The following is a 13,560-nucleotide window of genomic DNA, read 5'->3' on the forward strand; positions in this document are numbered from 1 at the left end:
TTCAAAATTAAATCATTTATTTTCTCTCCTAATCTCAAGGACATAACAAAAATGTTCCACTACAGCTCAAGAAAGAGATTTTATACAGTCACTCTGAGACAGGCAATAAATTAGGCAAAAGATATCCACGTCCTTTACAATAAGAAAGTGAAATACATTGTGTAAATCATGAGAATGAAAAAAAAAACTATATACAGCGCTCTATTGCTTGCTTGTGTTTGCATGTACGGGCTTGGACCTGATCAAACAGAACCAGCTTTGGTGCTGTTATGCAAACAGAAAATATCTTACCAACACTGAATAAAAATAGTGCACAGTTTTAGTTATAAGAGCTTGTCTGCAAGAAAAACCAAAACATAAACCCAATATTTGCAAATCTTACAGCGTCAAATAGAGCACAGGAGCATTTTCTACAAAAGTTAAACTCCATAACCAACATGACTGAGTGATGGACTGTGACAAAGAAGATATAAATCCAGTATGGAATTCCATTTTGTACCTCCCACTATCAGACACCAGTGAGTCCACAGGCTGCAGTTGCATGTCCAAAGCACTGGGGTTCTCTAGCACTGAGATTCAACAAAGCCTTCATCTGTGGGAGGCCTCTTTTTAAGGTCGTAGTACTCGGCATCATCGTCATCCGACTCCTGGAAGAGAGCAGAAAAGAAAACAGATGAAGTGAAATTACAGATAAACAGACACATGAACACCTTAAAACTGCACAGGAACAAAGTTGTCAATAATTTATACACCCTCAGGTCAATGCAGGGCATGCAAAATTAATCATGTGAAATATATCTGGTGAATATTAAGTTATTCATGGCTTGAAAGCAAGCATGCTTAATATGTAACAATGTGTACTGTACCATCAGACAAAAGTCACAGCATGTGGCTCTCTGCACTTTGGCAGCCTGTGGGTGGATGACGTACTCCTCTCTGATGGATGCACAACAGACAGCACAGATTGTTAATAATGACAATAAGTACATTATGAAAAAGTCTGTGTTGTTGTTATTAGCATGTTTTAAACAGATGTGTGTTTGAGAATGTAGATAACATTTAAATGGCATTCAATGGCTCTCCATTTGTTTAAACTTATTGATTTACGCCATAAATTCAATCGAGAACTTGTTCTTATCATTCAGTCCAGTCAGTATGAAGCTGAAGCAGCAGGCAGTTAGCTTAGCATGACATAAAGACAGGAAACAAGGAAAGGCCAGTTTTATCAAATGGTAAAAAAATCTGTATTTATATAATTAGCATTTTAGTCTTTTTTTCATGAGTTTTTAAATCAAGCAACAAGTACTGGAGCAGAAGGAAAATGAAGCCATTGCTAAAAAACTGCAGATCTTGGAATGGCAACTTGCAGCTGGCTCCAAAAGCAAGTCAGTCCACATTGACCTTTCAGTTAAAAACAACTCTGATAAGCCCAGAACAGAAGATCTTTGAGACTGCTCTCTCCCCAAATATATTTGATTAGATTGCATTCAATAAAAAGACGCTTTTATCCAAATTGAAGTGAGAAACACATCGAGGGTAATTTTGGATTCAGCATCGCGCTGAAGGATACCTCCACATGTAGATGAGGAAGTTAAATATCAAACCAATTTTCAACTAATTAAAAGACAATCAGTTAACCTTCCGACAGTTGTTCATGACCTAGAATTATCTTTGTAGAATATAGAACCTTAAATTGTCATGTGAACTGTAAAAAATGGCACCAATGAAGGTTGCATTTTAAAAAGAATGTATTTTAGTCCTAATCATGATCTTTTTCTAACCCTTACCAATTAATGGTACAGCTGAAAGCTAAACAAAACAAAAACGCACATTCGCTAACGGTAACATCCATCTCTGACGCGAACAACTCACAAACAAAAAGAGACAACATTGATCAATTTTACTGTCTGCAAAACAGTTGGCAGCTCACTCTCCGTCCCGCTGCATCAGACTGACATCCAGTCGAACACAAACTACACCAGTTATCTCAGAGAGTTGTGCTTATTAGAAACTGCTGTTCAGTACAGGCATTAGAATACAGTGCAAGGCCATTCCTTCATGTCGTCATAGTTACAGGCATGTCCCCTGGGAGGCAGTAGTACTTTTCTGCTACGTTATGCATGTTGTAGCGGGTAAACCGACTACTACTGGTAACAAGAAAGTATTTAATCAATTGCTTTTAACTGACATCTGGAAAACCTGCTTACACACACATTTGGTATAAAAATGGCAGTAGAGTGCTGTCGACACCTCGGAAGAGAAATGTTTGATGAGGCTTGCTTGGAGGATCTCCACTCTTGCTAATGGAGCCCAGGTCTCCATTTCTAACTCTACACTACATGAAGAGGAGATGAGAGTTTAAACTAGAGAAAGACTTGAAATAATGCATTATTAGACCGAGCCACTTTGCGTGATGGGTGAGTACAGTGGTGACGTCATAAAAATCAGCAGTTTATCTGATTATGGCGGCTACATCCATCTTATCTTTCACTGTCTATGATTGTCAGATGGACAATTTTAAGTTACCATTTAGGCTCAGATAAGCTAATATTTTTGCTATGCAAAGCTTTTTCCCTTTTATCAGTACAGAATAGACTTTAAACAAAAAAGCGATATTGATAGTACTTCAGATCAGACAAATATGAATGCAACAGAAGAGTCTAAGCAAATAAATTGGCTATTCTTTAATACTAGAAACAAATATTGGAAAGCTTAAAGGGACTCACAGCCATTTTAAGCATCTGCTTTTGTAACAAGCAATTACTTGTGTAACATTTACATTCCTGAATTACGCCGGTCAAGAGAAAACTGTAACACCGGTGGGCCTTTGAAGCACAGGGAGTAGAAGTGCTTCATTATAAACTAACCCGTAGATCAGCCAACTGCAGACTCGATTTAAAGCACGTACCTACAGTCTGCACACCCCCCCGAAGCCAAATCTTTAACTCAAACTTAAATTCTTGTTTAACCCTCATTAAATTAGCAATCCAGAAGCAGAATCTATAACCACTGAAGCCCACCTCGACCATCATTATCCCCATGAGAGCCACAGCCGTGACTAGTGGAATAAATCTACTCACCCCTCTGTGACCTCTATGGGTGACCTGTAGGCCTTTGATTGGTTACGCTCTTTCTTTGGACAGAGGATCCGTCCAATCAGGATGAGGGTGATGACACCCGAAGGAAGGAGGATGAAGGCAAGGAGGACCGCAACATCAGAGAAGCGAAGACTGGGCGCTAAGGAGGGGGAGAGAATGTAAGGTCATCGTGCACAAATTAATGCATTTATGATCACACATGCACAGGACGCCATAGCAGCTACACTTTGTACATACTGCACACGCAGTGCATACAGCAGCTCTCTGTTTTTCTTTGAGAAATCTACTTAGTTGTCGATAGAACTGATATGACTCTCACATCTGTTCCATAAATATTTATCTGGATCCAGCAGCCAGTTAGAAATAGTTTGCCCACTTTTTGGCAACAAAATCCATGTACAAGCACATCTCTCCACCCCCCAAATAACCATGTGTTCTTTATTTAAATGTACAAAAACAGAGAAAGAATAACAATTCCCCATAACAGGGGTTCTCTGTGTGCAAGACTTCTCTTTGGGAGGACCACTAACTTCTTAGTTGCCTGGCAACTGCTCCCAAAAAGAAAAAAATCTGTCAGGTGCAAGAAGATTGACAAGAGAGTGGTGTCAAGCTTAAAGTCTACGACGCATCACTGGTTAACTTTAAACTGATGAGTGACTGTCGTGTCACCCAGCTGTCAACACACAGCTCATAGTTTAGACAGCCTGATGAGTAGGAGCCAAACTCCTTAGATCACGTCAGGCCGACACAACAGCCTGCAGATGTTCAGATTAACCTGCCATCTACAAAAAGATTTGCCTGCTTGTGGAATGCTTAAGGTGAAGTCAGAACGAATCCTCGAAGAGTTTTAAAACACAAGAATAAACATTTTTAAAGCTGAAAATGGTGCCCGAACTAAAACGTCCAGATTTGAGCGCTGTGGGCACGAGCGATCTTACCCTTGGGTGTGACAGTGAGAACAGTGTGTGAGGACGGGGACCCGTGAACGTCAGGAGGGTTTCTGACTGAGCACGTGTAGGTTCCGTTATCCGTCAGAGTGGCGTTGATCAGCAAGATGGAGGCAGTCCCACGCGCTGGGCTTCCCTGCCAGCGAATTCGACCGGCCAAAGGTCCATTAGTTGGAGGAAGCGCCTGAGAGGAGAAGTGGAAAAACTGACAAGAAAGGGGAGAGAGGAAAAAATATATGTACATTACTTTTTTATTTTTTGTATAAAACAGGCATGTTCAATTGGAGTGGGGCCTGAGTAAGGTTGTATATTTGTGTTTAAGAGGTGCAAGGAGGAAGTCAAAACAAATGCTAACGCTGATATTAATGACAAGAGCTCTGTGTTCAGCCTTGGAAGTATAAATAAAACTCCAGAGGTGCAGGCAAAGCACATTCACACTTGTGTAAAGATCTGTAAATGTCTACAGAATCTACCTCTGGGGTAAACATTTACTGCGGCAGTTTTCGCTTTCAGCGACAAACTCCATCACTTCTTTCCTCCCACGTCACACTGACCCAGACCTCTCAGAACACGACATCCAGAGTATGAGTGTGTTATGCATGTGTGGGTGGAGAAGAGACGACTGTCACGAAAAAAAAACGCAGAGTAGTGAGTAGAATCTGTGTTTTAATAGGTGTTATAACACACCACTAACCACAGATTTGGATGTAAGCAAAAGTAAACAAATATAAACAATTATCAACAGTGGTTAGTGATGAGTCAGCCCTGTACACTCATCTGAATTAAGTAGTTTAAAGTCGTACTTACAAGACTACTTGAATGGCTAAATAGGATATACATTAAGACCAAGAGAATCTAGTCAGCTTGAGCGATAGTTCTCCAGGCTTTCTGAATGTTTTTCAGAGTAGACATTTGCTGCTTTTACACTCATTTCCAGTCCAGTCCTTGTACCCGACCATTTCCACGGGTCTATTTTGGTTTGTTAAACTATTGAACACTTGACTTACGCATTACTTGAGCATAAAAATGGCACCTAACTCAGGCTTGTGTCTTCAGATACCTCAACAATACAGAAGCAGTGGGATCGTCTTGACAGAGAGCAGAACAAAAAGCAACCAACATCCAAAAAAGAGCTGAAGGAATGTCCTTCAAGAAGCATGGAGAACTATTCCTTGAAGAAAAGACAAGACGGTTCAGACTGTATCAAAGAATAAAGGTGGTAATGCCAAATATCGACTTTCATGATTGAAAGAATAGCATTAACTCTGTTTTTTGCCTTGTATACTGCATTTCCTTTTCTGTTAGCATGCACATATATAATGCACGGCATGTACTTCTTTGACTTATGACTTATTTCAATAAAGATCAACAATATTTGCATAGTGCGAGGTTTATAACATTATTTCCTTCAACATGTTAAACACTAGGTGCTGTCTGAAAATAGATAAGTGTGTGTGGCATCATAAAAGCAAAAGCAAACACTGAACAATCACAGCCTCACTGATGCATTTTTATAGTTTTACAACTGAGTGTCTACCAGCTGCATTTTTCTGAGAGAGGGGTTGCAGGCCTGGCACAGATAAAGCCAGTCATCGCTGTGCACTGTTATTCTTGATCATTTAAGGACTTGGCAGAGCTCGGCCCACATGAGAGAGTAGAGTCTGCTCAGACTGGAAACAAACATTGGACCCAAAGGTCCTTTTAAATTCACAAGAAGCACTGTAACATGACTAAGGATGGGATACCGTTTTCAGCTGGGACCACCTACACTACAAATATTAGACTCAATGTGCTACTGGCTTGACAAACCTTTTGTCAGCAGAATTCATTTGTCAAGTCCTTCAATTATCATCATCTGCAACAGATATTTGATTGAACATTCAGCCTCTTGTCTCCAATCTACAAAATGAATTCTCATCAGGACTGAGGGAATTATGCAAGCCACTGAAGCACTGCAGCAATTCAGATTGACACTAAAGCTTTGGCAGCAAAATGATATTTTCTGATAGAGGTTTTCACATGCTTATTCATGGTCTCTCCCAGCTTGATATACAGCCAGGGACACATGGGCCAATAAAGCAGTCAAAGCTACTAATTAAATTGGATGGAAAGTAAATGAAGGTTGAGAAAAAAGAAATTAGAAACTTGCAGACTCGGTTCCATCTGTGGGTTGTATCAGAAAAGTGATGTTCAGTAAAGAGGAAAGGCCAGTTGGGCTCGAGCAGAAGTGGGTACTGGCGTGGCTTTATAAGGTAATACTATGCAATGTGCTGACTGACACACACATGCAAGCCCATCCAATATGACTCCAACATTCTTTTAGACCAGACAACTCCAACTAAGTGACCTAACCAACAGCACTCCATATCAGCAGAACCACAAAACATTAGACTCCACTCAACTCTGAGTGCTCCTATAGGAAATGATCGCATAGAGTTGCAGCTACCACACTATGGATTCCCACACTCAGAATGCAATTACAGAGAACCGCATTGGATGGCTATCTTCAAGTACAATGGAACTGCTTAAATTATGTGGTGCATTTTTAGTGGACTGGCGAGTGAAACCCATCCAAAGAATGGTCTGAATGCAGTTATGGCTTCGAGTGGATACATCCGAACGGATTTCAAACAAGACCGCAGTAACATCGCGGAGGAAGGAGCATTAAGGTGGTCGACCAGCTGGGGTTTACTGGGGAAACCTTGGATGGCGTTCCGTCATCAGTGGGGCTAACAAATCTTCTCCTGTCACAGCAGGTGCACAGGCAGGTTCAGAAGCCAACTCGTGCTGGCCAGGGATGCAAATAAAGCAAATATTCAAACAAGCCACTTGCCTGTAGAAGAGCCACTTTAAAACCTAAAGGAAATAACAACAGTAGACCTGATGCTTGTCCTAACTAGCTGAATCAAATGTTCACAGTAGATTTTTTCATCTTTGTGTGTGTAAATAACACTAATTATATGCATCAGTAAGGTTGAAGGGATATTTTTTTTCCAAGCTGGGTTGTGTGAGGTACTTATAAGTAATCTAAAATCCAACCTAAACCGGACTTTTAAACTGCACGTATACAGGTCAGTATAGTATCTCAAACGGGCCTAATTTCTCCGCACAAGCTCCAAAGGTCAAACTTTTTGCATCTTTTTGTAATAATAGTAAAGCATTAAGTGTATATTAACATATTTTGAATAGCTATTTTTCATATGCTATTTCAGTTTCTGTCGGTTGGGACAGTTACTTGTGATACTTGGACAAGCACGGTGGTTCAGTTAAATGTGCGGTCAAGCTGTAACTGTGGCTCGAATCAACTGTGAATGTGACTGTGCTCAGTAGGAGACAGCAGCCAGAGCACTGTCAGTTCAGAGAAAAGCACCAGAAAAGCACATTTTTCAGCAGTTAAAACGGCTCGAACCTCTAGCAAACATTCCACCGGGGATATTCAAACCACATCACTTCTTCAACTGCTTATTCAACTATTATATATAGTTTTTAAATGCATTGAGGATCAACTTGCTACACGAACATTTGCGATTCAGAAAGCATAGTGACAAGGTAAAGTGCTTACTGCAGGTAAGACAGATTACTCTAAAGTACGTCACCCATTTCTGTGAAGAAAAACAAATATCGCTCCATAGGTGGTGGATTTAGTTTCTTTTATTGTTTGTGGTTGGTGTGACGTAGAAAATATTGTCAGATCTCATATTGGGCTGAGAGAACTAGCCACTAGCCAACTAAAAAAAATTAAATAAACTAATTCATCAGTGTCCAAATTGTAGTGGTACTGTTTCCAAACATGGAGTTCTATAAAATCAGCCCTAATTATCATAATCATTGGACACTACATCCACCCTCATTGTCATGATGGAGGTTTGCTTTGACACCTCCATGAGACAACCAAATATAGCCGAACGCTTTCAAATGGCAACTTTGTTTATTTGTTCTCTTTACCATTTATAATCATCTATGTCAATGTAAAAGCCAGGAATGAGTCGACTAATGTGTTAAGTGGAGTGTTTTACTGTAGGTGAAAGAATGGACTCATCAGCTCAGATATATCATCATAAACATTTACACAATATATCATTTCAACAACTGAAACAGTGTTTGCAGTGAAGACTTGTTCTCCCAGACATTTTGATATACTCACTGCCTGTGGTGGACCTCCGGTCTGGGGTCTGTAAGACCAGTCAACATTCATCTTACTGGTGGGCCTACTCGTGGAGGAAAATGTGCAGGACAACGTGATATTATCCCCTTTAGATGCATGGAGCTCTGCTGGTGTGCTCACTGTGATGGAGCCGACCGGGGAGGGGGCTGGAGATGAAGTATGAGAAAGGAGGAGCCGGAGGAAGAAAAAAAAAAAAAGAAGAGAAAGTGGCAGCGTTAGAAGTGTCAAGAGCGAAGAAGCAGCAAAATGGGAAATGTGAGATTCACATGGTAATGAGTTGAGTAGGGAATGGATTGAAGAAAAAAAGAAGAAGACAAAGGAGAACACATTGTGAGTGACAATAGCTGCTTACTTTAAACTGAGTACAAAAATTAAAAACAGATAGCATGTACACATGTGCTCACACTGTGGTGACATGAGAGTGTCGACACAGCAGTTTCCCTGGCAGACACACCACTGAATGACACTCCAACACGAGTTTCCCCACCTGCCCCTCGTGTTGAATTTGACAGACTTGTTTCACATCCGTCCATCAAAGGCCTTCGGCTGCAGGTGAAGAGTCATCCCTGTGCCCCTCCAGGTGCGTTTTTATTGTTGTGCACTTGACAGAGACTAAGCGGAGTTCAGTCCCTGAATTTCCTCCTGCACGGTTCACAACTAATGCTACATGGGAGGCTGTTCAACCGTGTCCACGAACAAAGAAACTGAACCTAAACGGCTCCTTTTACAAAACAGCTGTTTGAGGGTTTTTCTGAAAAACACAAATCTAAAATATCACCGATGTTGCAGAGTTTGCTGGTGCCCAGTGAAATTCTTCCCTGCTACCAGTGAACAAAAAAGGTATTCTTATTATCACGTGTGGCCATTAAGACAACATTTTCATGGAGATCTGCAAAGATTTGCACTTCAACTAATACTGACACTGTTGTTTTGGTGAACAAATGACAGAATCCTTATCCATTCCACTTTCCTCAAAGGACTGAGGGAGAGCGAAACGAGGCCAGCGATCAGCAGATAAAACCAATTTTAGGCTAACACCACCTGTTTCATCACGCTCCAAAAGCCACGATAAGGACAGTTTATCTAATCCCGAAGGGACAAAAGAGATCTGTGAATATCCGCCTGATTCATCTCCAAAGACCTCGGGATGAGCAAGTCAACAACACGGACAAAACTAACCGCCCCCTAAAAGTGGAACCAAGCAGGGAAGCCTTGAAAGTGGAAACACTCTTCAACTCGAGGACATGATCGATGCTGACAATCTAGCAATTTATGGTTGGATAGGAAACTTGGCAGCTCAGTGGTTGTCGTATTGACACCGAGATTGTGGGCATTTAGCTGAATCTCCTGTGCCACGGTGAGACCCTGCTGGGAAAAACACTGTCTGTCAGTGGTGTAGGAAATGTTTAGACCTAAAAATACACTCAGTTACGAGTAAAATCCTTGCACTAAAACTGTTCCCATTACAAACACAAAGAAGTGCTCACTGCTAAAGATTTCCCACTGCGAGTTGTCATATCATTGAACATTATAATACTGCTCATTTGTGAAGGTAAAACAGGATGGAACTAACTGTGAAAACGCTACTTAAGTGTGAGGGCTTCTTTATTGTATTGCACCAATGCAACTAGCTGCAGGCTGCATCTGTTCATACACACTCTTGCAGGCACTTTGCTTTTTGCCCTAAATCTGTGCGTTCACCTGCATAAACATTGAGTTTCATGCTGTCCGCCCTGAGTAAGCCTGTGGTAGCACCTGGTGTTAGTATCCCATTTCTTGTTTGTCTCCTTTAAAAACAAAGCTCGCCTGTGTGGAGAGAAACTCTGCAATTTGGAGCCATGTTCGTCACGTGCATGGTAAAAAAAAAAAAAAAAGTTCTTATTTATTGTGTACCAGCTCTGAACCCTCCAAGCCGGGCCTCTCGCTCAGGCCTGACACGGTTTGAGCTCCTCCTGCTGTCACAACAGCTTTCATGATGTTGCTTAAAAAGCGTTCGAAGTGGAGTTTACAACAACTTCAACATGACGTACATTAATACAATTTAATATTTTCCAGGTTATTTTAGCACCTCTTTTCAAACTTTCGTCTACTGACTCAAAATAAAACATGGCGTTTGGTTTCGTATGGTTTACAGTGTTGTGGGTTTTTTTAAGAGGCAGGCCTACCCTCCTGGACATTAAAACAGGTGGCTTTGAAAATTAGGCGCTTTTTGTGTCTGAAAAAGCTGTGGACGAGTTACATAATACGTCATAAGTATCGTTTAATAGAAGTACGACACGGCTCGGCTAAAGTTGCTGAAGAAGATGCATACCAGAGCAAAGTTTAAGTTAATAATGGGCAGACTGCTTCTGTTGAAACTCTGCGACGTGACAGCCGAGCTCCTGCCCATGTTTACTCACCGAAACAGCCGAACAAATACAGCAGCAACACGACATTCAGAGCTGTATGTCCTGGGACCAGTCGACGCATTATCAAATGTATAAAGACGAGTTCACTTTGGTGACGGTTGAGAAATATTAAAAAAAAAAAAAAGTTTCAAGTTACGTCAAATTGTTGGTAAAATTCCGTCCATAGTCTATTCTTCCATGACTCAGTGTCTCCGTCGCAACAGCAGACTGACTGTCATACCTGCCAAACAGGTGTATCAGGAAGTGGAGCATTCGGAAGTAGGAGTAGGACTTCGGCGAAGTGGACCAGTGAATAATAATTTTATACATTCCGATAGTCCAAAGTGCTTTGTTTATTTCACAGTGAGGCAGCTAAGCTTGTTATGTTAATGTTAATCGCATAGTTCTGTTTTACTGGTGCGTCAGCTGCCACCACGAAGTACAGCATGCAACTGTTAATTTACTATTTGCTAAAACATTGATGAGATCATACCCCACTTAATTGACAAATATTTCTCAATTTTGTTAATTTATTTCCCAGATAAAATACTGATGATTGAAGTGAGACCTCTGCCTTATACATTTCTAAAACAGGAATAGGCTGTGGATCTAAAATAAACCTATATTTAGCTGTGAGACAGACTGATTACTTTTCAAGCCCTCATATAATTCCATGTCTGGAGGCCTTATCTCCCATGCCAGCCCCTATATACAACCACAGATGCTCTATTGGGACCCCTTTGGAATTTTAAATTGACAAATTACTCCGCTTTTCCCTGTCCCCAGTCTCCTGTCTTTACTGATGTAATTATGTCTTATGGGAGAAGGTATTTGTTTTTCCAGTTTTTGTTAGTTCAGTTTCTCCGGGGTGTAATGCTTTATCTCTCCGTTACGCGTTTCTGCAGAGGCCTTTTGAAGTTTTGCTGATGTCTTTATTTGGTCTGGATTGTCAGTTGCATTTGTTCATCAAGTCTTCTTGGAGCATTTCCTTCTGTCTGACAGTAGAACTGATGCTTTAGTTGTATTGATTGCTATCATTTCATGAGGCATAAGGAAACAAAAAGGATATATGCTGTAACAATAGCATCCTTTAAAACATTTAGAAGAATTATGATAGAATGACTGCTTCTATGGAGACATTTTTCAATGCAAAACTGCACAGTGGACTGCAATAGCTCAAGCTAAAAAGAGCTGATTTTTTTTCTGTCACTCTGTTATTCTATTCAGTGAACTTGTTAAAATATTATGTTTATACACTTAGATCTGATATTTCACATTTGAATTGTTTAACTAAAATCGGATATACAAAGAAACCCATCAAAGTAATTTCATTAAGAAGCACAGAGAATAAGATTTGTGTATTGAAGAGATTTTTTTTTTTTGGATAGAGACTCAGCAGGTTTTTTTTTTCCCCTGTAGGTCACATGTTTCCTCCTCCTGCAGCCACTGACAAGTACAGTTTATTTGATATATTTATTAACAACATAACTGATCCATCAGCGGCACAAGGATACTACATCCTTTTTTGTGCTGACGCTAGATTACAGCACTTACCTTATCAAGGGCTGCCCGCCGCACCTGCTTTCCACATATCTATATTCTCTTAACTATACTTTACAATCTGCTTGAGTACAGTTTTTTGCCTCTTACCAAGGCAGGTTCCCACACGCACACATCCCATCACATTGTGTGTGTGAATATAAGAGCTCTCTGTGTGGTTACAGTAACTTGGTCTCAGTTTCAGCTGAAATCCTGAAAGTTACAATGAGAACTCACTGGCTTTCTGGCGTCTCTGCACAAGAGGCCTGTTCTTCTGTTGTCAACACTGGTGGGGGATAATTAAGGTGATTTCAGATTGTTGGGGCCAGACGGTGTATGTCACCACTCAAAAACACGGGAGTCTCACAATCTTTTTATCACTTTAAATGCACTGAGAAGTTGATGAAAACCTGCATTTGCTACTCACCAATACACATGAGCAACACAAATATACAGTACTCTCAACGGTTAGGAGATCTTTCTTTGTTCAACTCACTGAGAATGAAGCTGACTCTCCACATTTTGAATTAATCCATTAATTACTGGTGTGGTGTGTGTATCTAGATAATGAATCCACGTTGCAGTTTAGCTTTAACATTGAGTGATATGTCCCAAACCAGTGAGGTAGCTTTCATTTCTCTCGTTTGTTCAATTTGTCATGCCCAGGTTTTTGTGTCTCTGTGTTTGCATGTGCAGAGGAATTTAGTATCACTCCACATTACTGTGCCAGGTACCACCCATCTCTAAGGTGTGGAATGCAGAGAAATGAGAAGGAGAGAAAAAAAAGGACAAGTAAGAAACTTTCATTGCGGTCTAAAATAGTTTTTTCTTCTTTGTTTCCATTCATTCCCTTTTCAACAAAACCCATGTTACCGTGGTCCTTGAATAAATGTTTTATGTGTGTTGCAATAATGAACACATTGTGTTAGAGAAGGGTTAGACATTTAGTGAGTCATGAACAACAACTTGGTAAGTACATTTCTCCCAGGAGTTAAGTTAAGTTCCTCCGCTGTAGAGTAAAACAAAGAGGTACACACAACCATCAGCCTCTTCAACCACATGTTCCCTTTAATCATCAGGAGGACGTGGGGAAGTTTGGAGAGGCAGCAACAGTGATGACTGCAGCTAAAGTTAAAAGTAAACACATGTATTAGAGAATGTTTTTCTAAATCACGTTAAAAAACTAACAACTATGCTATACAGACTTGTCAATTTAAACCGGTTACAGTTAAACCGGTTTTCATTTTCATTTAATTTCTGTTCAGTATATTTAGGGAGGGTCTGGAATGCAGGCTCCATGACACAGCAGATTAGTGTTTAAGCTGAGCAAAAGATGACACCACCCATGGCATTGTAATTTCATAAATTGGCCTGCCACATGCATTAGCCTCTGATGAAGCAACCATGCGATCGAGTTTTGTATC

The 13,560-nt window shown here is 40.5% G+C and overlaps 1 protein-coding gene across 1 annotated transcript; it reads right to left on the bottom strand.

Moving 5' to 3' along the window:
• Positions 1-10,841, bottom strand: LOC140314610 (myelin protein zero-like protein 3). The gene is made up of 6 exons (XM_072392917.1): positions 10,610-10,841; positions 8,190-8,356; positions 4,037-4,250; positions 3,081-3,237; positions 867-936; positions 1-647 (listed from the first exon to the last, which is right to left on the bottom strand). Exons 1-6 carry the CDS (start codon positions 10,677-10,679, stop codon positions 564-566), a joined length of 762 nt encoding a protein of 253 aa, XP_072249018.1. The 5' UTR covers positions 10,680-10,841; the 3' UTR covers positions 1-563.
• Between the last annotated feature and the right edge of the window lie 2,719 nt (positions 10,842-13,560).

The sequence above is a fragment of the Leuresthes tenuis genome, unplaced genomic scaffold, assembly GCF_036924035.1.
Source record: "Leuresthes tenuis unplaced genomic scaffold, fLeuTen1.0.hap1 SCAF_9, whole genome shotgun sequence".
Classification (NCBI taxonomy): Eukaryota; Metazoa; Chordata; class Actinopteri; order Atheriniformes; family Atherinopsidae; genus Leuresthes; species Leuresthes tenuis.

Coding starts and splice junctions, on each gene's coding strand:
- LOC140314610 (XM_072392917.1), bottom strand. CDS start 10,679: ATGCGTCGACTGGTCCCAGGACATACAGCTCTGAATGTCGTGTTGCTG. Junction 4,251..8,189: donor CCGGAGGTCCACCACAGGCA/GTGAGTATATCA, acceptor CTTTCTTGTCAG/TTTTTCCACTTCTCCTCTCA. Junction 3,238..4,036: donor TCTCACTGTCACACCCAAGG/GTAAGATCGCTC, acceptor CCCCCTCCTTAG/CGCCCAGTCTTCGCTTCTCT.